Source organism: Zonotrichia leucophrys, chromosome 28, assembly GCF_028769735.1.
Source record: "Zonotrichia leucophrys gambelii isolate GWCS_2022_RI chromosome 28, RI_Zleu_2.0, whole genome shotgun sequence".
NCBI classification, from domain to species: Eukaryota; Metazoa; Chordata; class Aves; order Passeriformes; family Passerellidae; genus Zonotrichia; species Zonotrichia leucophrys.
In genome coordinates, this window is record NC_088197.1 from 5,020,131 (window position 1) to 5,043,406 (window position 23,276).

At 57.5% G+C, this 23,276-nt stretch overlaps 1 protein-coding gene and 1 long non-coding RNA gene across 2 annotated transcripts; one reads left to right on the top strand and one right to left on the bottom strand.

The window, feature by feature from the left end:
• Nucleotides 1–1,214: 1,214 nt before the first annotated feature.
• LOC135458927 (uncharacterized) lies at nucleotides 1,215–3,225 on the bottom strand. The gene is made up of 2 exons (XR_010442947.1): nucleotides 3,144–3,225; nucleotides 1,215–1,747 (listed from the first exon to the last, which is right to left on the bottom strand). It is a non-coding gene; the product is annotated as an uncharacterized LOC135458927 (long non-coding RNA).
• A 94-nt stretch (nucleotides 3,226–3,319) lies between these two features.
• On the top strand, nucleotides 3,320–21,669 carry CTXN1 (cortexin 1). The gene is made up of 3 exons (XM_064734405.1): nucleotides 3,320–3,460; nucleotides 19,687–19,771; nucleotides 20,360–21,669. Exon 3 carries the CDS (start codon nucleotides 20,504–20,506, stop codon nucleotides 20,756–20,758), a length of 255 nt encoding a protein of 84 aa, XP_064590475.1. The 5' UTR covers nucleotides 3,320–3,460; nucleotides 19,687–19,771; nucleotides 20,360–20,503; the 3' UTR covers nucleotides 20,759–21,669.
• The last annotated feature ends 1,607 nt before the right edge of the window (nucleotides 21,670–23,276 follow it).

A 23,276-nucleotide genomic window follows, 5' to 3' on the forward strand; every position in this document is an offset into this window, starting at 1 on the left:
CTGCTGCAGTGCTGCTAATTGGGAACTGGGACTATCTGACAGGATTTACATAGATTTTGAAACGGGAAGGGAGAAACTTCCAAAAATACCTCCCTTTTTAAACGCAAAGGCAGCAGAAACTTCACGAAACCGTTCTCTTAAAATACCCTGAAAATCCGCCGTGATTCTGATGGATCCTCTGTGCCAGCGAGGTTTGCTCTGGGAAAGGAGGGATCCAAACACCCGGGGAGGGTTTGATGGCAGCGGGGTCTGTGGGCGCTGCCCGGGGCTTCCCTGGCACTGAGAGAGGCTCGGAATTAACTGGGAGAGGCTCAGAATTCCCTGAGAGCTGAGAGAGACTCAGCATTCCCTGGGAGAGGCTCAGAATTCCCGGGGAATTGAGAGAGGCTCAGAATTCTCAGGATTGAGAGGCTCAGCATTAACTGGGAATTGAGAGGTTCAGCATTAACTGAGAGAGGCTCAGAATTCCCTGGGACTGAGGCTCAGCATTCCCTGGGAATTGAGAAAGGTTCAGCTTTCCCTGGGAACTGAGGGTCAGATTTCCCGAGATCACAGCCTCATTTTTCCCGGGAATACAGGCTCGGCATTCCCGGGATCACAGGCTCAGATTTCCCGGGATTACAGGCTCGGCATTCCCGGGAACACAGGCTCGGCTTCCCCAGGATCACAGGCTCAGCTTTCCCGGGAATAGAATCTCATTTTGCCCGGGAATACAGGCTCCACATTCCCGGGATCGCATCCTCAGTTTTCCCAGGAACATAGCCTCAGATTTCCCGGGAATAGAGTCTCATTTTTCCCGGGAATACAGGCTCCACATTCCCGGGATCGCAGCCTCAGTTTTCCCAGGAACATAACCTCAGATTTCCCGGGAATACAGGCTCAGTTTTCCGGGAAACACAGGCTGCTTTCCTTGGGATCACAGGCTCAGATTTCTTTGGGAAGGTGCCGGGCTCTGCACCCGCGGCTCCCTCCATCCCTCCCTCTCCCCTCCCGGCGCTTGTTTTGATCCCGGGCTGGGAGCGGGACCTGCCCTGGCGGGGATGAGCCCCGCGGTCTCCATTGGCACCGGCACGTCCGAGTTCCCCGGGAACGTCTGCCACGATCTCCGTAGCCATGGAGACACCGAAGCCGTGCACAGAAACACTTTTCCAGGCGTTTTTTTCCCTTTTTTTTTTTTTTTTTCTTTTTTATTTTAATTTTTTTCCCCCCTCCTGTCACCCTCCTCGGATCTGTGTGACTCTGCTGTGCCCACAGCAAGGGCTGGTAATTTGAAGGGAATGGTGGAATTTTCTGTGGAATGCCAGGTGGGAGCCCTGGCACAGCTTAGCCTTGCTCCCTGCTGCTCCCAAGGTCTGTGCCACCCCAGCGGGCACCTTCCCATCTCCAACCCAAAGGATTCCATGTGGGATGGGGCTGGGAGAGCTCAGAGCCCCTGGCAGGGCCTGAAGGGGCTCCAGGAGAGCTGGGGAGGGACTGGGGACAAGGGATGGAGGGAAAACAGAGCCAGCCCCTGCTGTGGCCCGGGGGTGTGGAAGGCAGCGCTCCAGAGGGACGGATCCAGCCGGGAATGGTGCAGCAGCAGGGATGGGCTCGGCTGCAGGGATGCTCTGAGGGTGCTGGGAGCTCCAGGCTGGAGAGGAGCAGCAGCTCCATCCCCTCGGTCCTGTCCCTGCCGCCAGCCCGTGCTGGCCATGGGAGCATGGCCGGGATCCTCGGCAGGACGGGATGGGCACAAAGGGCAGCAATCCTGGAATCCAAGCTGGCATTTCAAAGGGATCTTGGCCAAAAACCCCCGTGGGGCCTGGATCCTTCCTGCCTGTCCCAGCACGGGGCTGCTCCAAGGTTTCCTGCCTCCCCCATGCCCTCCTGTCCCCCACACCCCCAGGGCCGCTCCCATGGATGCCCCTGCAGCCACCTGGACCCCCCAGTCCCGTATTTTCACAGCATCCCCATGGCTCTGCTCCTCCCTGCATCCCCAGGGTCCTCCTGCAGGACCACACCCACTGCAGCCCCCTGTCCCTGCTGCCAGGGCCGCTGCTGGCACCTCCCCGGGCGTGTCCAGCACATTCCTTGGCATTGCCCCCACACAGCACAGCCCCTGCACCCCCAGGGACATCCCTGAAACCCCCCCAGAAACCGCAGCCCTGAAATCCCCCCGGAAAGGAAACCTCCCAGCACACCTGAAATCCCCCCAAGGTATCACAGCCCTGAAATCCCCCCAAGGTATCACAGCCCTGAAATCCCTCCAAGGTATCACATCCCTGAAATCCCCCCAGGAACAACCTTAAATTCCCAGGACCCACCCTAATCCCAGGAACTATCGCTGAAATCCTCCAAGGATAATCACAAATTCCTGAAATCCCCCAGACCACATCCTTAAAATTCCCCCAAGGACCACATCTCTAAATACTCCAGGAACCACATCCCTAAAATCCCTCCAAGGTATCAATCCCAATCCCCCAGAACACATCCTAAATCCCCCAAGGACCACATCCCCAAATCCCAAGGTAAATCCCAAATCCCTCCAGGATCACATCCTTAAAACCCAACACATCCTAATCCCCCAGGAACCACATCCTAAATTCCCCAAGGACACATCCAATCTCCCAAGACCACATCCTGAACCCCAAGGTATCAATCCAATCCCCAGAACCATCCTAACCCCAGGACAATCCTCAATCCCTCAAGAAACATCCCTGAATCCCCAAGGTATCACATCCTTAAAACCCCCCAGGAACCACATCCTTAAAATCCCCCCCAAGGACCACATCCCTGCATCCCTAAAATCCCCCCAAGGTACCACATCTCTCAAATCCCTCCAAGGAACCACATCCCTGAAATCCCTCCAAGGTATCACATCCCCAAATCCCCCCAGGAACCACATCCCTGAAATCCCCCCAGGGACCACATCCTCATCCCCCCCAAGGAACCACATCCCTGAAATCCCTCCCAAGGTGTCACATCCCTGCATCCCCCCCACTCCACCTGTACCCCCGGCTCACCACGTCCCCCAAAGCTCCCCCCGCACCCCCCCGGCCCCACACCCCGCACACCTTTCCGCATCCCCCCGTGTTATCCCATCCCCCCGCACCCCCTCCCGCCTCCTGGCAGCCGCTGCCTCCCCCCCACGCCGGGTACCACACCCCCGCATCCTCCATCTCCCGCATCCTCCTCGCATCCCCCGCATCCCTCCCCGCCCTCCGCATCCCCGCACCCCACGCATCCCTCCCTCCCCACCCATATCCTCACCCCGCCCCCCCGATCGCAGCTCCCCCCGCGTTCCGCAGCCCAATCAGGGCCGCTCCGAGCAATTCAAACCCCGGCCCCGCAAGCGCCGGCGGCGGCTCCGCTCCGCTCCCGGGCCGGGCAGGCTGCGCCGTGCAGCGGCGGCGGGGCCGGTCCGGATGGGCGCGGGGAGCGGCGGGGCGGGCGCGGCCCCCGCCCGCCGCCCGGAGCGCAGGTGAGCGCGGGGGAACCGGGGGGAACCGGGGGGAACCGGGAAAGTTTGGTGGTGGAGCCGCGGGGCTGCACCGGGCACCGCCCGGCCGCGGCTCCGCAGGGGCGGTGCGGGATGCGCGGGGATCCGCTCCCGGTGCCGCTGCCGGTGCCGCTCCCGGTACCCGGGTGGGCTCCCTGCGGGAATGGGGGGTCCCGAGAGCTGCGATATCGCCGGGTCGGGGGTCTGTGACAGTCCGCGGTGGGCGGGGGAGCGGGAAAAAATGGGAATTTTGGAATGAATATCGCTGTTAGATAAAATCTGAGATGGGCGTTTTGGGGAAGAAGAAGTGGAAAACAAGGGATTCCCGCAGCTGCTGCAAAGCCGCTGATTTTGGGGTTCGGCTGTGGGGGAGCCAAGGGGCGGCTGCCGAAGCCCCCGAGGGCTGTGGGGATTTGGGGGCTCTGGGAGACGGGGGAGGGCGGCTTGGGGAAACTTTGGGATGAAGCGGAGCCGCTGGGTCCGTGCTGGAGCCGGGGGTCTGTGCGGGAGCCGGGGGGATCCCGCAGAGCCCGGCACAAAGGGCTGAGCCCCGGAGGAACCGGGGCCGTTCCGCTCTCAGCCCCTCGGGAAGAGCCCCGGGAGCTCCCCGGGAGCGGCACCGGGAATTGGGGAGGCAGCGTTTGGTGCAGAGCCCGGTGTCGGACACGAGCTGGAGCTCCAGCAGGGCCGGCTGTGGGATTGAGGCGCTTTGGGGCTGCCCGGACCCCGCTGCCGTCCCCTCCTTGTGCCGTTCCCGGGGCTCTGCCCGCTCCCAGCTCGGCGTCCCGGAGCCCGGGAGGGGACAGGGCGATGCTCGGGTGGCTCCGGCGGTGCCCGGGCTGGGCTGAGCGTGGGACAGGAGCGGGGATGGTTCTGCTGGCCCAGGGAGGGGTGGCAGCAGGATGTGCCCGCTTGCTGTGGCAGCGCTGCTGGCCGTGCCCAGGTCCTTGGGTGAGGCTCCGGTTTTCCCTGAGCAGCCCTGGGAGGATGCCTGGGATCCGTTCGGGGTCTGTCCCCACGGTCCCTGTGCCGGGAGGGGAAGGGAGGGAGGTGGGATCAGCCCTGAAAACCGCGCGGGTGGAAGCCCCGGGCTGAATTCCCCCGGAAAGGAGGAGGACAGGGCCTCAGGCTGTGCCAGGCAGGGTTTAGGTTGGAGATTGGGGGGATTTCTGCGCAGAAAAGCCGCTCAAGCGCTGGCACTTTGGCACTGGGGGCGTCCCCATCCCTGTGGATGTGACACTTGGGGACAGGGGTCTGTGGTGGCCTCGAATGAGCTCGGCGATCTCGGGGGGCTTTTCCAACGTAAACAATTCCCTGGCTCCATCCCCTGGGCCGGCTCCAGGGCCATCAGCAGCGCCTGCTGTCCCCAAATCTCCATCCACCTGTTGCCGCCGGCCCCGGCCGGGCGCTCCCGCTGCCCCCGCGGCTCCTCCCGCTGCCGGCGGCATCTGCTCGGTGCTCGGGGGCCGGGGCAGCGTTCCCGGGGCTCCGCGGGGCTCCGCGGGCCGTGGGCAGCCCGGGCAGGCCGGGCCGGGGCTGGAGCAGCAGCAGGGCCGTGGGTGGATGCCGGAAAAGCCGAGCTGGGAGCGGCAGCCGCGGTTCGTGAGCTCCGCGCCTCCCCCGGCGCCTGCCACGGTGACAGCAGCGGTGACAGCAGCGGTGACACCTCGGGCTGGCGGTGCCGAGCGCCGGTAAATCCCGAGCCGAGCTGAGGGAGCCGCTGATCCCGGCTGGAGCTGCATCCCAACGCTCCCCACAAAGTCAAATGGATGGATCGGAGCTCCCTGAGGGACCCCAGGGCCGTGAGGCTGAGCTGCAGCCCGGGGCGGGGCAATAAACCCGGGATTAAAGGAGTGACCAAGGATGGAGAGGGGATTGCGGGATGGGAGCGCTCCAGGGCGAGGGGCAGGGATGGAAAACTGGGATTAAAGGGGAGCTGGGGGCTGTTCCCAGCTGGAACGTGCAGGGAAGAGCGGTGGGGACCCACAAGAGGGACCTGGAGTGGGTCTGGGATTGTGGATCCCAGTGGTGCCTGGCTGGTGGGACAGGACCTGCCCATTCCCATTCTAATTCCCATCCCCATTCCCATTCCAGCCGTGCCTGGGGTTGGGTCTGTCTGGAAACCACCCGAGGCCATTCCACAGGCACCTGCTGAAGGATTCTGCGCTGTGGGAAGGGCAGGATGCTCTGTGGAGCTGGGATGTGCCTGAGGTGCAGAGCTGGAAGCTCCCAGCATTGGGCAGCACAGCTCAATCCATGGATTTTAACATCTCCAACATCCCCCCAAGCCCTTGTGTGGCTTTCCCCTCCTGGCCCGGCAGGGCTTGGTTCCCACCAGGTCTCTACATCCCAACCAGCCAGGCAGAACCTCCTTCACGGAGGATTTTTGGAATCCAAACCTTTCTTTGGAAGCTTCTGCTGGGATTCCCCGGTCCATGGAATGGTTTGGAGCAGAGACCCCTGAGCCCACAGGAGAGCCACAGCTTTGGGGTCATGGAGAGGAGCAAACTCCTGAGAGGCAGGGCAGGAGCTGCTGGATGTTCTTCCAGCCTGGAATGGCTCTGGAGGCCAAGCAGGAGCTCCTGGTTGCTCTTCCAGCCTGGAATGGCTCCGGAGGCCGGGCTGGTGGGGTTTGGAGCAGCCTGGGGCACTGGGAGGTGTCCCTGAGCCCATTCCATGATCCCACATCTCCTTTGGAGGTGTCCCCATGTGAGCAGAGGTGGCTTTGCCATCCCAGCCTGGCTGTCCCCATGTTCCCACTGCCCCGGGGCTGGCCCAGGGTTTGGGAATTCAGCTGGGAAATCCCTGGATCAGCCCCATGGATCTGCCCGGGCTCCTCAGGGCTCCTCGGGCCGGAGATTCCAGCACCTGAATCCCTGAATTCCCGGGATCTCCCGCAGCCCCTCTGCATTGCAGGGCTGCGAGTTTGTCTTTAATTGTGCCGGGCTGTGCTAACGAAGGGATTAAGGCCTGGGAGGGCGAGCGGTGCCGGCCAAATTCCCGTCCAGATTCCCCTCCCTGCTCCAAGGGCTGTTTTGTAACGCTCTCCTTTCATTCCTTCATCCCTGCCTGGAGCATCCCGCGCTGGGATCCAGATCTGAGCAGCTGCTGGGGCTGGGCCATGAGTCCCCAGCACTGCTGAGGCTTCCCAAGGATTGAGGGATGAGGGAAATCCTGGATGGGGCTGGGGATTTCTGGATGGAGCTGGGGACTCCTGGATGGAGCTGGGGACTCCTGGATGGAGCTGGGGACTTCTGGATGGAGCTGGGGATTTCTGGATGGAGCTGGGGATTTCTGGATGGAGCTGGGTATTCCTGGATCCCTGGGCACTGCCTGGATGGAGCTGGGCACTGCCTGGATGGAGCTGGGCATTCCCTGGATCCCTGGGCACTGCCTGGATGGAGCTGGGCACTCTCTGGGTGGAGCTGGGCACTCCTGGATTGAGCTGGGCACTCTCTGGATCCCTGGGCCCTCCTGGATGGAGCTGGGCACTCCCTGGATGGAGCTGGGCACTCTCTGGATCCCCCCCTGGGCACCTGGGAATGTTCCAGAGGGATGGGGATGGGCTCAGGGCAGGGCAGAGCTGGGGATGCTCTGTCTCCTGCTCCCTGCTGGATCCATGGAGCTGCTCCATCCATGGGATCCTCAGCTGCTCCATCCTTGGGATCCTCAGCTGCTCCATCCATGGGATCCTCAGCTGCTCCATCCTTGGGATCCTCTCTTCTCCAGGTCAGGGATGCCCCCAAGGAAAGGAAGGGGCTGGAACCCGAGCTGCTGCCAGAGGAGGGGATGGAGCAAACCCACGGATTGTGCAGGGCTGTGCAGGACAGGGCCATCGGGAACGTTCCCTGGGAGCAGCAGGGAGGGAGCCGTGTCCCCAGGGGACCTGGTGTCCCGCCAGGCTCGGGGCAGACGCAGCCCTGGAGCAGCGTCCCAGCCCAGCCCGGCTGCCAAGGTGCTTCCAGGAATGCCTGGGGCATGGCAGGGACACAAGGCAGGCGGGGATGGAGAGAGCTTGGCACTGGCCTGGCACAGAGTGTCCTGGCACAGGCGGGAGCAGCCTGGGATGCTGGAACAGGGCTGGAGCCACGGAACTGCAGCCCAGAGCAGGGGGGGACACCCTGGGCAGGATGGGGGTCCCAGCTGTGGATGGACAGAGCTGTCCCTCTGTCTGTCCCTGCCTGGCACAGGGGGGGAAATGTTCCAGTGGGATGAGAGGATTTGGGGTGCTGGGGATGCTCCTTCCCTCCTGCTCTGTCCCGTTTGTGTCACTCACCCCAAGCCAGGCCAGACATCCCTGGGGGAGCCATGGAGGAGGTGGGAGATGGGGATGGGCCAGGGGGACCTGCTGGGATCCAGGACCCTGCTGGGATCTGGACCCTGCTGGATCCCCCTGGTTTTGATGGAGATTTTTGGTGATTTCGTGAATATTTTGGGATTTTTGCGGGGATTTTTTGGTTCCCTGGTTTCCCTAATCCCGTCCATCCCACGGCACACCCCTGGAGCAGAGTCTGGATGTGGGGTCTCAAGCAGCTCAGGGCAGCCCCTCTGATCCCCCAGCAGCTCCCAGATCCTTTCCCTGCCCTGTTTGCCCCAAATTCTGGGAACCGCGGCCAGGTTTGATCAGGACCTTCCCCGAGGGAGGCAGGAATGGGATCCCCTGGCTCCCTGCAGCCCCGGAGCCTGGATAAAATCCCGGGGAGTTCTCAGCATGGGAACGGCATCGATTTCCCGGAGCTGAGCCCTGGCCCTGCCATCGATCTGCATTTTTATCAGCTCATCTCGGTGACTGAGAGGCTCTGGCACTGCGGGGAGGAGGAGGAGGGAGAGAGGAGGAGGAGGAGGAAGAAGAGGAGGAAGAGGAGGAGCAGCTCTGCCCTGGAGGGGCTGCTGGGATGGATGGATGGATGGATGGATGGATGGATGGATGGATGGATGGATGGATGGATGGAAGGAAGGAAGGAATCAGGGATGAAATGAGGGATACAGGGACATTCTCCAGGTCAAAACCCTCTCCCATCAGCCCGGGCTGGCCCTGGGAAATTCCATTTTTCCTTGGATTTACAGTCCAGTGTGCGGATGCTGGACACAGGATCAAGCTGTGGATTTGGGAGTGTTCTCCCTGTTCAGCCTCTGCTGCCTTCCCAAGCTGGTTTTTAGGGGTTTGGAGCACCCTGGGTGCCCAGGGGTGGCACTGGGTGGGCTCAAGGTCTCTCCATCCCATCCCAGTGTGGAATTCTGTGCCAGCAGCAGAGCTGGCCAGGCTGGCATTGACGATGCCACTCTCTGTGTGTTCCCCGGATTATTTTGGGGGATTTCACTCCGTGATGCTCACAGAGCCTCGGATGCTGCTCCGGGTGTTGCTGCACGTGGAGGGCGGCTCCAAACAGCGCCTCCGACCCAGGAGTGATTAAAAATCCTTTAATTGCAGCGCCGGAGTTCTTGGGAGCTGTGTCTTTGCCCATTTGCTCAATAATTCATGGCAGAGCCCGGTAATTAAATGCTAAAGACCCGATTTGCCTGGCATTGTTTGCAGTTCCATTGCTGCTTGAATGCAAGAAATTACCGAGTCATTTAATTGGTAATTAAAAGTAATGATTGCTTCCCATGCTCCAGGAATTACTCAGCATTTCTGGGGTTGTTTGCACACAGCAGAAACGCCCTCCCTGTTTTCCAGGCTGAATTCCTGTGAATTTATCCCTGGGCTGGTGCTGGGGGGAGCCTCGTGCTGCCCCATCCCCTTTCAATGGCTCATAAAAACCAGGAAAAATGCGAATTAACACAAAATGAGGCAGCGCGGGCTGCCCGTGGGAAACTCCTGGGTTTGATCCCATTCCAGGCTCTCCCATTGCCCATGGCCTTGGATGGGTGGGTTTGGGGGGATTTGGGAATGCCCAGGTGCTTTTGGGGCTGGGTTTGGGCCTTTGGATAAGGGAATGTGGGGTTATTTATAAATAATCCACAATTCCTGACAGGAGCAAATGGGGATCTGCTCCCAGGGAGCAGCAGGACAAGGGGGAACGGCCTCGAGCTGTGCCAGGGGAGGTTTAAATTGGATATTGGGAAAATTCCTTCGTGGAAAAAGGATTGTCAGGGGGATGGGGTGGGATGGGATGGGATGGGAGTGGCACTGGAATGGGAATGGCACTGGGATGGGATGAGATGGGAGTGGCATTGGGATGGGAATGGCACTGGGTTAGGAATGGCACTGGGATGGGATGGAATGAGCTGGAGTGACACTGGGATGGACTGGGAGTGGCACTGGAATGGGAATGGCACTGGGATGGGCTGAGAATGGTACTGGGATGGACTGGGAATGGCACTGGGATGGGAATGGCACTGGGATGGGCTGAGAGTGGCACTGAGTTGGGAGTGGCACTGGGATGGACTGGGAATGGCACTGGGATGGGAATGGCACTGGGATGGACTGGGAATGGCACTGGGATGGGAATGGCACTGGGATGAGCTGGAGTGGCACTGGGAAGGGTCAGGAACGGGTACTGGGATGAGCTGGGAGTGGTTTTTAGGACACTCCAGGAGCTTTCCTCAGGTTTTGATCCCCAGGGACAGATCCTGGAGTTTTCAGTTGTCCCCACATTTGTGGCATTGACAAAATCCTGAATTTCCTCCCCCTGGGGCTCAGAGACCCCAACCCCGATGGAAACATCCCCTGAGCTGTGCAGGGCCCTGGGGGGAGCTGGGGACCCCTCTCAGGGCTGGAGCTGACATTTCCCAGAGCCTCAGGGAGCGCTGCCCCATCCTCAGACCGGGATTGCAATTCCCAAATTTGGGACAGGGAATAATTTCAATTTTTGTGCAGAGCTGTGGAGCTGAGCATGTTCCATGGATACGGATAACCTTTGCTTATTCCCAGCCTGGAGTTACCCTGGGCTGGGTTTTTGCTGCCTAAGCCCTTCCAGCTGCCCTTTCCTGCTCTGATTCCCAAATCACCAGCTCTGGAGGCACCTCGGAGCCAGAATGTGAATTAATAATGTGCTAAGAAAATAAAGACACTTCAACAGCCTTTAAATCAAGGGGAACAGCCTGTTAAAGGCTTTGGACAAATCCCATTACTTTGTGTGCAGTTTTAGGGCTGGCAGGAATAAATCTCCGGGCAATTTATAGATGGTGACAAATTTCTTTCAGGAAGAAAAGATCCCATGGGATGCTCCTGGTTATCCAGAGATTCTCTGAGGAGTTGTGGAGTTATTGACGTGTCCCACTGGGAGTGACAACACAATTTGTGGCTTCTGGAGCACCTGGGCTGGCGTCAAAATCCATTTTGGGAGGCTGGGATGCTCCTCCCTGGGGCTGGGGTGGCAGGAGCAGAGCAGGAGGGGACAGGGATGGGAATTTCCTGTTGTTGGTGGAGGGGACAGGGATTGGGAATTTCCTGTTGTTGGTGCATGGCCAGGAAAGAGGGATCAGGGAATTTGGGGGGCTCTGGAGCTGCTGGAGCCTCTCCTGGGGTGGCTGCAGGGACCTGGACCCCTCTGGTGTCACCCAGAGCTCCCTGTCCCCTGTTATCCCATTTTCGGTGTCACAAACCTCTCTAAGTTAACCAGGAAAATCTGGTTTTGATGGAAAACTGTAGGAATTTAGTTGGGATTGTCCACAGCCGTGGATTGCCCTGGCTGCAGCCCCCAGTTCCTGTCTCAGGGCTCCCTGGGAATTGGGGTTCCCTCCCTGGAAATTCCTGCTCCAGCAATTTTTTCTTCTCCTCTTTTCCCCTTTGGAGCATCCGGAGGAGCAGGATTGTCCTGTGGGAGCAGCTCAGGTGTGACACATCCCTCACCTGTCCAGGAGGGCTCGGCAAGGGGCAGCGAGCTGGAATTCTCTGCTTGAGCAGGGGAGCCTGGAGAGGACAGGACAGGACAGGACAGGGCAGGACAATCCCTCAGTGTCACCAGGAATGTTGGGAATGAGGCCTCAGCCCTTGGGAAGGGGCTTTGGGTGCCCTCAGGGCTGCCCAGGAGGGGAGTTTTGGGAGGGCTTTGGTGTCACCCAGAATAATTCTGGGATTGGATAAAACCTCCAAGGCCATCGAGCCAAACCATCCCCAGCCCTGCCAAGGCCACCTCTGTCCCCAATTGTGACATCCCCACTGATTTCAACCCCTGCAGGAATGGGGATCCAGCCTGTTCACCCTTTCCATGGAGGATTTTCTCCTCCTGCAGCCACCCAGGCTCCCAATAAGCCCAAAGTGATTTTCTTTCATTTCCATTGGCAGTGAAATCCAGCCTGCCATGGCTGGGAGCTGCAGGAAACAAAAATGGTGATTTTCTTTCATTTCCGTTGGCAGTGAAATCCAGCCTGCCATGGCTGGGAGCTGCAGGAAGCACAAATGGTTTTCCCCCAGCCACGGGCAATGTTTTTTTTTTTTTTTTTTTTTTTTTCCACCTGGAACTGGAGCAGCCAAGTGTGGGATTGTCCTCCAAGCAGGAACAGTCACTCGGTGCCACAGGGCTGTACCCAGAGCAGCCACTGCAGGTTCCACAGATCCCTTTGTCAGCACTAAAAAGGGCTCAGATCCTGCTGGAGCCTTCTGGCATTTTCATAGGGGAGCTCAGATTAGAGGAGCACTCGGATTTTCCTCTCCCCAAAGTGCAGGGCTGAACGCGGGACAGGGCAAAGGTTGAATCTCGTTTCGTTATCCAGCAGGAACCTGCTCCTTCCTGCCTCCACCTGGAGTTTCTTCAGCATCCCCCAAAGCCCAGATCCCCCTGAGGCTGCAGCTCCAAAGCTGGCTCTGAGGCAGGGCTGGGGTTGATATTCCTGAGTGCCAGAATGTCTGAATATTCCTGAGTGCCAGAATTTCTGAATATTCCTGAATCCCTGTGCCTCAGGGCACTTCTGTCCCCAGCTCCCCCCTGAGACCATCCAGCTTTTTGTGCTGTAGGATGAACAATTCCTCAGCACGAGGATCCCTTGCAGGTCTGAGAGCTTTCCAAGGAGAGAGGGCAGAGGGGGAAGCTCCACACAGCAATTCCCACAGCCAGAGCTCCTTATCAAGGACTTCGGGAGAGGCAGAGGAATTTTGGGACGAAAGTCTTGAAATTAAACTTGAATTAAAGCCACAAATGCCAGAATGGCTTCAGCTGGGAGGGACCTTGAAGGTTTTCCAGTCCCATCCCTGTCCCAGGGTGCTCCAACATGTCCAGCATGGTCATGGATGGATGGATGGATGGATGGATGGATGGATGGATGGATGATGGATGGATGGATGGATGGATGATGGATGGATGGTTGATGGATGATGGATGAATGGATGCATGGATGGATTGATGATGGATGGATGGATGGATGGATCCATGGATGGATGGGGATGGATGGATGGATGGATGGGGATGGATGGATGGATGGATGGATGGATGGATGGATGGATGGATGATGGATGGATGGATGGATGGATGGATGGATGGATGATGGATGGATGATGGATGGATGATGGATGGATGATGGGGGATGGATGGATGGATGGATGGATGGATGGATGGATGGAGAGGGAATCTCTGCGCACCATGTCCACATTTTGGCTTTGGGGACAGGGACAGAGGATGGATTTCTCCAGAGGAACTCTGGGAACTGCCAGAGCAGCCACACCAGGCCCCTGTGGCTCTTCCAGGAGCAGGTGGGGAGGAGACCTTCAGGAATTGTCCGTCCATACAAGCAGAGCAATTTTAATTTGCCCCTGCTGAGCTGCCCTGTGCCCCGGGCACCGAGCGTTCCCTGCGCTGCTGGAGTGTGGAAAACTCCCCGTGGGCACCTCCCAGGAACCCAAACTCCATCAGACCGAGCCTGGCAGAGCAGGAAAACTCAATTCCAACCATTTCCATGGAATTTTCCCTGTGAGAAGGGGACAGTGGAGCTGCAGCAATTTCCATCCCAAAAAGCTGCATCCCTGCGGATCCTGGGGAGGGGGAATGTGCCCAGGTGTTTTGATTTTTGGGATGCAGGAGTTTCCCAGGGGTCCCAGCAGGTTTTTTGGGATGCAGGAGCTCCCTGTGAGATCAGAGGGGATTTTTGGGGATGCAGGTGCTTCCCGGGGAACCAGAGGCATTTTTTTTTTTTGGGATCACAGGGATGCAGGAGCTTCCCAGGGGTCAGAGCAGAATTTTTGGGATGCAGGTGCTCTCCGTGGGATCAGAGGGAATTTTTTGGGATGTAGAAGCTCCCCATGGGATCACAGGGAGGTTTTTGGGATGCAGGAGCTTCCCAGGCGTCCCAGCAGGTTTTTTGGGATGCAGGAGCTCCCTGTGAGATCAGAGGGGATTTTTGAGGATGCAGGTGCTTCCCGGGGAACCAGAGGCATTTTATTTTTTTGGGATCACAGGGATGCAGGAGCTTCCCAAGGATCAGAGGGTTTTTTTGGGATGCTGGCGCTCCCCGTGTGATCAGAGGGAATTTTTGGGGATCGCAGGGAATTTTTGGGGATCACAGGGAGGTTTTTGGGATGGCAGGGATGCGGAGCCGGGGCGGGGGCGCAGCTCAGCCCCGCAGCCCGAGCACTCCCACGGTCTGGCTCTCCCGGGCAGGCGCCTCAGGAAACTTCCCCGGCTCCGCTCGCTGCGCTCCACCTTTTATTCTAATGGGCTCCGCATCGCCATAGGAACCCGAGCCCGCCCGGGCGGCAGCGAGCGCCGCCGCTCCCGGGGCCGGGCACGGCCGGGGATGGATGCGGGAGCCCGGGGCAGCCGCCAGGTACCGACCCGGGGGCACCGGGACCCCCAGCCCCGGGGAATGCTCCAGGAGGGTGGGGGGAGAGGGCAGGGATTGGGGTTTGGGGTGGGAACAGCTTTTCATGGGGTTTGGTTTGGGTGAAGGGTCCTTGGCTGGGTTGGGGTACTCAGAGATTGGGATTTGGGGTGGGAACAGTTTTTACTAGGGTTGCGTCGGTGTGGGAGAAGGGTCCTTGGTGGGGTCGGGGGTTTCAGGGATTGGGGTTTGGGGTGGGAACAGCTTTTCATGGGGTTTGGTTTGGGTGAAGGGTCCTTGGCTGGTTCGGGGGTCTCAGAGATTGGGATTTGTGGAAATTTACCATCCTGGGAGTGGCCTGTGGGGTGGGGCTTTTTGTGCACCCGGCTGTCCTGGGTGGATTGGGAACATCCTGCGGCACTCCGTTTGGGGCTGACTCTCATGGGATTCTGGAGTAGGGTATCTGGCTGTCTGGGTTCAGGAGGTTACAGCCTGGGTTGGGGGTTTGGGCTCCAGGGCATCCCCTTGGCTGTCGGTCCAGCAGGGATTTCTGAAGAGGTCCTGGGTGGCTAGTCTGAGCTGCTTGAGGGGGGACACCAGGACACCCACCGTGGATCCTGACCAGGCTCATCGCCCATCCTGCTGGGCCCCAGGTCCAGCCCAGAGGGCTGGACCCTCCTGCATCCACTGGTGCATGGGATGGAGAGTGGGTGGAGGGGAGACCCCAAGGATCCTGACGGGCTCGGACCTCCTGGTCACGGCTTGCCGCCCAGAGCAGGGATGGGATCCCCTTGCTGGAGATGGACAGGGCTGGGAGGGCAGCGTGGCTCAGATCCCTGGGAATGGCACGCGTGGGGTGGTTTGCTGACCCTCACAGGGAGGATGGATGCGGAGGTAGGAACAGCCAGGCTGGAGTGCAGGTGGTCAGCTCCCCATGGACAGGTGGAGAGGGTCTGACCCACAGAGGCAAGGAGGTGGATCCCAGTGGATCCCATGGTCCCAGTGTGTCCCAGTGGATGGGATCCCAGTGGACCCCAGTGTGTCCCAGTGGATCCCAGTGGACCCCAGTGTGTCCCAGTGGTCCCAGTGGATCCCAGTGTGTCCCAGTGGTCCCAGTGTGTCCCAGTGTGTCCCAGTGGATCCCAGTGGACCCCAGTGTGTCCCAGTGTGTCCCAGTGTGTCCCAGTGGATCCCAGTGTGTCCCAGTGGATCCCAGTGTGTCCCAGTGGATCCCAGTGGGTCCCAGTGGACCCCAGTGTGTCCCAGTGGATCCCAGTGGATCCCAGTGTGTCCCAGTGGACCCCAGTGGATCCCAGTGTGTCCCAGTGGATCCCAGTGTGTCCCAGTGGATCCCAGTGGGTCCCAGTGGACCCCAGCGTGTCCCAGTGGATGGGATTCCTGCCATGGGGAACACTTTTACTCCTCCTGGGCCTGGCACAGGGCAGAGGAGCAGCCCTGAGCTGGGGCAGGAGCAGATCGCAGGGGTAACCCAGCTTGGGGATCCACAGCAAGGGGAGACAGGAAAATCAGGATTATCCCAGCCCTGTAAACCAGGGGAACAGCCCTGTGCCCTGCAGGAGCCTCACACCCTGCTTTGATGGGGACCAGCTCCGTGCCCAGGGCTCGGATCCTGCTGGGAGCTCAGGATTCCCTGGCACAGCCCCTGGATGTGCTCCAGAGGCTGCCAGGCCCCGTCCCAGCAGCTGCATTTACTGAAAAAGGCAATGCAGGGATTGCAGCTGCTCCAGGGCGGGCACCAGCGTGTCCAGAGAGGGGCACGGAGCCGCCTCTGTCCGTCTGTCCTGCTGCACACGGCTGGGACAGACACCAGGACCCGCTGCTGAGGAGGTGAAGGGAAGGAGGGAGGGACCCCACGGCCCTGCCACTGAAGCTTTTCCCATTTTTGAGGAGTTCAGGCGCCAAAAATCTTGGAAAAAACATTCCAGGGAGATTTTCCAGGGCTTCTCTCATGAGCAAGATGAGGGTGGGGAAGTGGTTTAAGGGAAAAGAGGGGAGATTCGGGGTAATGGTTTAAGGGAAAAGGGGAGATTTGGGGTAATGGTTTTAAGGGAAAAGAGGGGAGATTTGGGGTAATGGTTCAAGGGAAAAGAGGGGAGATTTGGGGTAATGGTTTTAAGGGAAAAGAGGGGATTTGGGGTAATGGTTTTAAGGGAAAAGAGGGGAGATTTGGGGTAATGATTTTAAGGGAAAAGAGGGGAGATTTGGGGTAATGGTTTTAAGGGAAAAGAGGGGAGATTTGGGGTAATGGTTTTAAGGGAAAAGAAGGGAGATTCGGGGTAATGGTTTTAAGGGAAAAGAGGGGAGATTCGGGGTAATGGTTTTAAGGGAAAAGAAGGGATTTGGGGTAATGATTTTAAGGGAAAAGAGGGGAGATTCGGGGTAATGGTTTTAAGGGAAAAGAGGGGAGATTCGGGGTAATGGTTTTAAGGGAAAAGGGGAGATTTGGGGTAATGGTTTTAAGGGAAAAGAGGGAGATTTGGGGTAATGGTTTTAAGGGAAAAGAGGGGATTTGGGGTAATGGTTTAAGGGAAAAGAGGGGAGATTTGGGGTAATGGTTTTAAGGGAAAAGAAGGGAGATTCGGGGTAATGGTTTTAAGGGAAAAGAGGAGATTTGGGGTAATGATTTTAAGGGAAAAGGGGAGATTTGGAGTAATGGTTTCAAGGGAGAAGAAGAGAGATTTGGGGTAATGGTTTTAAGGGAAAAGAGGGGAGATTTGGGGTAATGGTTTAAGGGAAAAGGGGAGATTTGGTGTAATGATTTTAAGAGAAAAGAGGGGAGATTCAGGGTGGAATGAGGCAGGAATTTGTGAGGATGAGGATGGGGAGGGGTGGGATGGAATTCCCATCCCTGGAGGTGCCCCAGGCCGGGGTTTGGAGCAGCTTTGGGCACTGGAAGGTGCCAGGGCTGGCTCTGGATGGGCTTCAAGGTCCTTCCAGCCCAAACCTGGATCGTGCCCTCCATCCCACCTGGATCACACCCAGATCCTGCCTGGCTCCGTGCTGACTCCATCCTTTGTTCGCAATAAGCATCTCATTAGATATTCCCCGTTCCCAAATTAACATTTAATTCGTGCCTCGTTTCCAGAAAAAAAACCTGGGCACAGCCTCCTGGAATTGTTGACAGTGATCCTGTTCCTTTGTGAGCTCTGTCCCTATTAAGCAATTTCCTCGCCTGTGTCTTTTGAGTTACTAAGGGAACAGGAATAAAATCTTAATAAAACTCCATCAACCGTTCCTGAAATAACAGCAGCTCCTTGGAGGGGCCTGAGCAAGGGATGGGGCTCTGCTCCAAATTCCCAGGAAATCCAGAGCACAGTCAGGACTGGGGTGGGCTGGAGGGCTCAAAGCTCACCCAATTCCACCCAATTCCACCCAATTCCACCCAATTCCACCACCCCAGGGTGCTCCAGCCACAGCTGCTCTGGGAGCCCCCGCTGATGAAAAGGCAACAAATCCCAAAAGGGAATAAATCCTTTATTTTCAGGATAAATAATATCAAATATAAATAATATATAAATTGCAGAAATATATATTTTGTATTAGTAATATATAAATATATATAATAAAATAAAAATATTAAATATAAATAAATATATTAATATTAATATATTAATATTATATAAATAATGCCAGGGTTAGCAATTAGCAGGAATTTTTCTCTTTTGTCCTGACTGTGCCTGATCCTCCCTGGATTTGGGCCCTGAGCCAGCTGGGCATCACCAAATCCAGGATTTATTGCTGTCCTGAGCACCACAGAGGGGAATTTTTAAACCAAATATGTCCATGGGAAGCACGGAGAGAGGTTTAGGCTTGGTTTAGGATATTGGAGGAATTCCTCCATGGAAAGGGGTGGAATCCCCATTCCTGAGGGGATTTAAAATCTTGTGGATGTGGCACTTGGGGACAGGGTCAGTGGTGGCCTTGGGATTGCTCTGCCTTGCCCTTGGATATTGGATATTAAATATTAGATATTGGATATTAAATATTGGATATTGGATGTTGGATATTGAATATTGGGTATTAAATATTGGATATTAAATATTGGGTGCTGGATATTGGATATGGGATATTGAATATTGGATTTTGGATATTGGATATCGCTGCCAGGGAGGGCAGGGGATGTTCCTGAGCCCTCCTAGGGAGATTTTGGGCTTTTTTTTTTTTTCCCCCATGCTGCAAGGGGATATTGGGGTGGATATTCCAGAGGGAATGGTGTGGATGTTCCAGGGATATCCATGTGGATATTCCAGAAATGATGGTGTGGATGTTGCAGGGATATTGATGTGGATATTCCAGAGATGATGGTGTGGATGTTCCAGGGATATTGATGTAAATATTCTAGAGTTTATGGTGTGGATATTCCAGAGATGATGGTGTGGATGTTCCAGGGATATTGATGTAAATATTCTAGAGTTTATGGTGTGGATATTCCAGGGATATTCTAGAGATTATGGTGTGGATGTTCGAGGGTGGATGGTGAGGATGTTGCAGGGATATTGATGTAGATATTCTAGAGTTTATGGTGTGGATATTCCAGAGATGATGGTGTGGATGTTGCAGGGTGGATGGTGTGGATATTCCAGGGATATTGATGTGGATGTTCCAGAGACTTTGGTGTGGATATTCCAGGGATATTGATGTGGATGCTCCAGAGACTTTGGTGTGGATATTCCAGGGATATTGATGTGGATGCTCCAGAGACTTTGGTGTGGATATTCCAGGGATATTGATGTGGATGCTCCAGAGACTTTGGTGAAGATGTTGCAGGGGGGATGGTGTGGATGTTCTCCTGAGGGGGTGGTGTCAATGTTCTCCCAGGGAGGATGACGTGGATGTTTTCCCAGGGAGGTTGTCATGGATGTTCTCCCAGGAATGTTGGTGTGGATATTGCAGGAATATTGATGTGGATATTGCAGGGAGGTTGATGCGCATATTCCAGGGATATTGATGTGGATATTCCAGGGAGGTTGCTGTGAATATTCCATGGATATTGGTGTGGATATTCCAGGGATATTGGTGTGGATATTCCAGGGAGGTTGGTGTGGATATTCCAGGGATATTGGTGTGGATATTCCATGGATATTGGTGTGGATATTCCAGGGAGGTTGCTGTGAATATTCCATAGATATTGGTGTGGATATTCCAGGGATATTGGTGTGGATATTCCAGGGAGGTTGGTGTGGATATTCCATGGATATTGGTGTGGATATTGCAGGGACATTGGTGTGGATATTCCATGGATATTGGTGTGGATATTCCAGGGAGGTTGGTGTGGATATTCCATGGATATTGGTGTGGATATTCCAGGGATATCGGTGTGGATATTCCATAGATATTGGTGTGGATATTCCAGGGACTTTGGTGTGGATTCCTCCTGTGTGAGCTCCCCCAGTGCTGGGAATTCCAGAGGTGTCCCGGGATGTGCTGCTGCGCTCCCTGCAGTGGCCACAGCCCCTGTTTTTAACCCTGTCCCTGTTCTCTCTGTCCCAAAGCCCCGGAGAGCCGGAGCCCAGCTCGGTGACGGGGCCCTGCGGGCACAGCCTGGCCCTGCTCCTGTCCCCACGCAGCTGCAGCCAGGTGGGTGCCCCTGTTCCTCGGGAATCAGCTCCCCCTGTCCTTGCTGGGTCCATCCTGGGGCAGCTCCAGGCCTCCCTGAGCAGCCCCTGTGTCCCCACAGGTCCTTTTTGGTGGGGATGCCACGGGATTTGGGGTCCCAAAGGGTCCCTCAGCGCCAGCCTGGGTCTCTCCAGGGATTGCTGGGCATTCATGGTCAGAGGGGCAGCCCCTGCACCAGCGCCTGGAGCTGCCCACCTGTGCCTTGTGCCCTCACCAGTGGCTTGCCAGGAAACCCAGAACTCCCTGAGCCCCTCCTGGCCCTGTTGCTGCATCCCGTGGCTGGTTCCTCCTCCCCAGCCATCCCTGCTTTCCCCACATCCCATTCCTTCTCCTTCACCATCTGTTTTTCCACATCCAATCCCTCCTCCCTCACCATCCCTGCTTCCCCCACACTCAATTCCTCCTCCCTCACCATCTCTGCTTTCCTCGTGGCCAATTCCTCCTCCCTCACCATCTCTGCTTTCCTCGTGGCCAATTCCCCCTCCCTCCCCATCTCTCCATGCCCGTACCCATTCCCTGCTCCCTCACCAGCTCTGTTTTTCCCTGCAGGAACTCTGGGCTCACCCAGGAGCCGATCCCGAGGGTTTCCCCATGGAATAGGAGCTTTTCCAGGTGCCTGGGCACACGAGAAGCTGAAGTTGGTCGCCCCGGGGCACCCGAACCCGCCGTGCCCTGGAGCCCCCGGCCTCTGCCATGAATGATGCATCCACCATGGATTATGAACTGCTCTCCCCGTCCCTGGTGGAGCACCCCGCCGGCGCCGCGGGCATGGATGCCGAGCAGAAAACTGTCTTTGCCTTCGTCATCTTCCTCCTGGTGTTCCTGGTGATGCTGATGGTGCGCTGCTTCCGCATCCTGCTGGACCCCTACAGCCGCATGCCCGCCTCCTCCTGGACGGACCACAAGGAGGGCTTGGAGCGGGGCCAGTTCGACTACGCCCTGGTGTGAGGGGAGCCCGGGCCGAGCTCCAGCCCCGCTGCCCCTCCATCCATCCATCCATCCATCCATCCATCCATCCATCATCCATCCATCCATCCATCCATCCATCCATCCATCCATCCCTCCCTCCCTCCCACCCTCCGCAGGGATGCTCCGGGCCGGGGGGCGAGCAGGGGGTCCGGCCCCAGGGAGGTTTTCTAGGCGTTTCTCTCTTTTCTAAGCACTTTTCATTTCTCTCGGCAGCCCGCGGGACGCTGGGGGTGGGACAGGGGGGCTGGATGGGGACCCCGGTGCCCCCCGTGCCCCCGGGCACCGCGGACGGGGCATGGCGGGACCTGCCCTCGGCCCGCGGGGCCCCTGGGCTGGGCTGGGCTCTGCCCGGTGCCAGGCCTGAGCTTTGACCCCCGCTGCCCCCCGTGAGTGCCCCCCGGCAGTGCCCCCGTGGTCCAGTGCGTGTCCGTGTGTCCTGTAGCTGAGCTGTGTCCGTCAGGGGTTTCTCGGCACCGGCCCCCAGTGCTGGCTTTGTTCCTCCTCTGTGCCACTCCCGAGCCCCCCCAAAAGGGAGGGGAGGCTGGAGACCCCTCTGTGCAGCCCCCCTTGGGCTCCAGTCCTGTCCGTGCCCAGCTGGTGACAATGGAGCCAGGGGCACTCCTGGCTTGGGGACACCAGGACGGGTCAGGGGTCCCCAAAACACCCGGGAGAGGCTCCTGGGCCATCCCTGCCGGGGTGTCCGGCCCTCCCCGGGCTCTCCAGGGCTCTGCAAGTGGCCGAGGGGCTGCCAAGGGCCGTGGTGGGCAGCGGGAGGGTCCTGCCAAGGGATTTGGGCCCGGTGGGGAGGGAGAACCTCGCCCCCCTCTATGGAAATGAAGGGATTTGGAAATGAAGGGATTTGGAAATAAAGCAGCACCGTGCCGACCCCAGCCGGCTCCTGCTCCGCTCTGTGCTGCGTCCCGGGAGGGGAACGGGACCCTCCAAAACCCTGGGGGCAGGAGGAGGAGGAGGAAAAGGAGGAGGAGGAAGAGCGAGGGGGCATTGTGGGTGCTGCAGGAGTGACCACCAGGTCACTCTGTCCCCAGGACATGGGGACCCAGCCCGGCCACCTCCTGTCCCAGCACGGTCCGGCACAAATCCCCTCTCACACACGGAGCTGTTCCAGGACATTTTGCGGCTGTCCGAGCCCCTGTTTGCCCCTGCCGGGTGTTGTCCCCTCTGTCCGGTTCTGTCCCCTCTGCCCGGTTCTGTCCCCTCTGTCCGGTTCTGTCCCCTCTGCCCGGTGCTGTCCCCTCTGCCCGGTGCTGTCCCCGCTCCCTGCCGGCCCCGGGTGCCGCAGTCCCGCCCGCCCTCTGCTGGCACCGCGCTCCGTCTGCGCTGGCAGCCGGGAAGAGCTCCCAAAAACCGGGAATATCGGCCTGGAAGGAGCGTCTGGGCTGGACCACATCGGCCCGACCCCGGCCAAGCCACCCAGGGCCAGGACAGGGACATCTAACACAGCTCCAGCCTGGCCTTGGCACTGCCAGGGATCCACAGCTGCTCTGGGAATTCCATCCCAGTCAGGGATTCCTTCCCAATACCCACCCAAATTCCCCAGTCTGGTCCAGTTTGAAGCCATTCCCTGTGTGCTGTCCCTCCATCCTTGTCCCCAGCCCCTCTCCTGGAGCCCCTTTAGGCTCTGAGCTCTTCCCCAGAGCCTTCTCCAGGCTGGACAATCCCAATTCCATCTCCAAGGAAGCTCCAGGTTGGGAGCTCCCAATCTGTGCCCACACAAAGACACAGCTCCAATTAACCCAAAATAATTTTATTGTTGCCGTTGCTTCTGATACAAAAAAGGAATTCCACAAAGAGCCACCTCTCTGTGCGGGACAAGGGGCACAGGTTTGGGGTTTCAACACTTCCCCCCAAAAAAAACCAACCAGCAAGAAATGTCAATATAAAACAAATTAAAAAAAACCAAAAAAAACCAAAAAACAAACCAAAACACCACACCAGAGAGGAGGAGAGGAAACCTTGAGCTTTGAGACTTTGGCTCAACACACGCACACAAACCCAGCTCTGCTAATTTATTATTATTATTATTATTAATACTTTTTGGATTTTGGTTTTTCTTTTTTTTTAAAAAAAAAGCACCTGTTGGAAAAAACAAACCAAAAATAATAATTAAAAAAAAAAAACCAAAAAAAACAATCCCAAACATCAGGCCACCCATCCTGTCACAAGCTCTGGGACTCTTGTAAAATCCAGAGTCTGGAGCTGCTTTGAAGAGTTTTCAAGTTTGCCTGGAGCCCCGATACAGTAAACACACACATCCCCCACCCCAGAGAAATTCCCACCCCTCCAAAAAAACGTAAAGCTACAGGAAAATGCACTCCTGACAGCACCGAGCCAGCATTGCTTTGGTGGTTTTCCATAAATATGGGAGGGTGGATGGATGGACACAGTGCAGAACGCTGGCCAGGAACCAGCACCCAGGAGCTGTGAGCACCTTGGGGATGAGGCAGCTCCTGGGAATGAGCACCTTTATCCCGGGAAT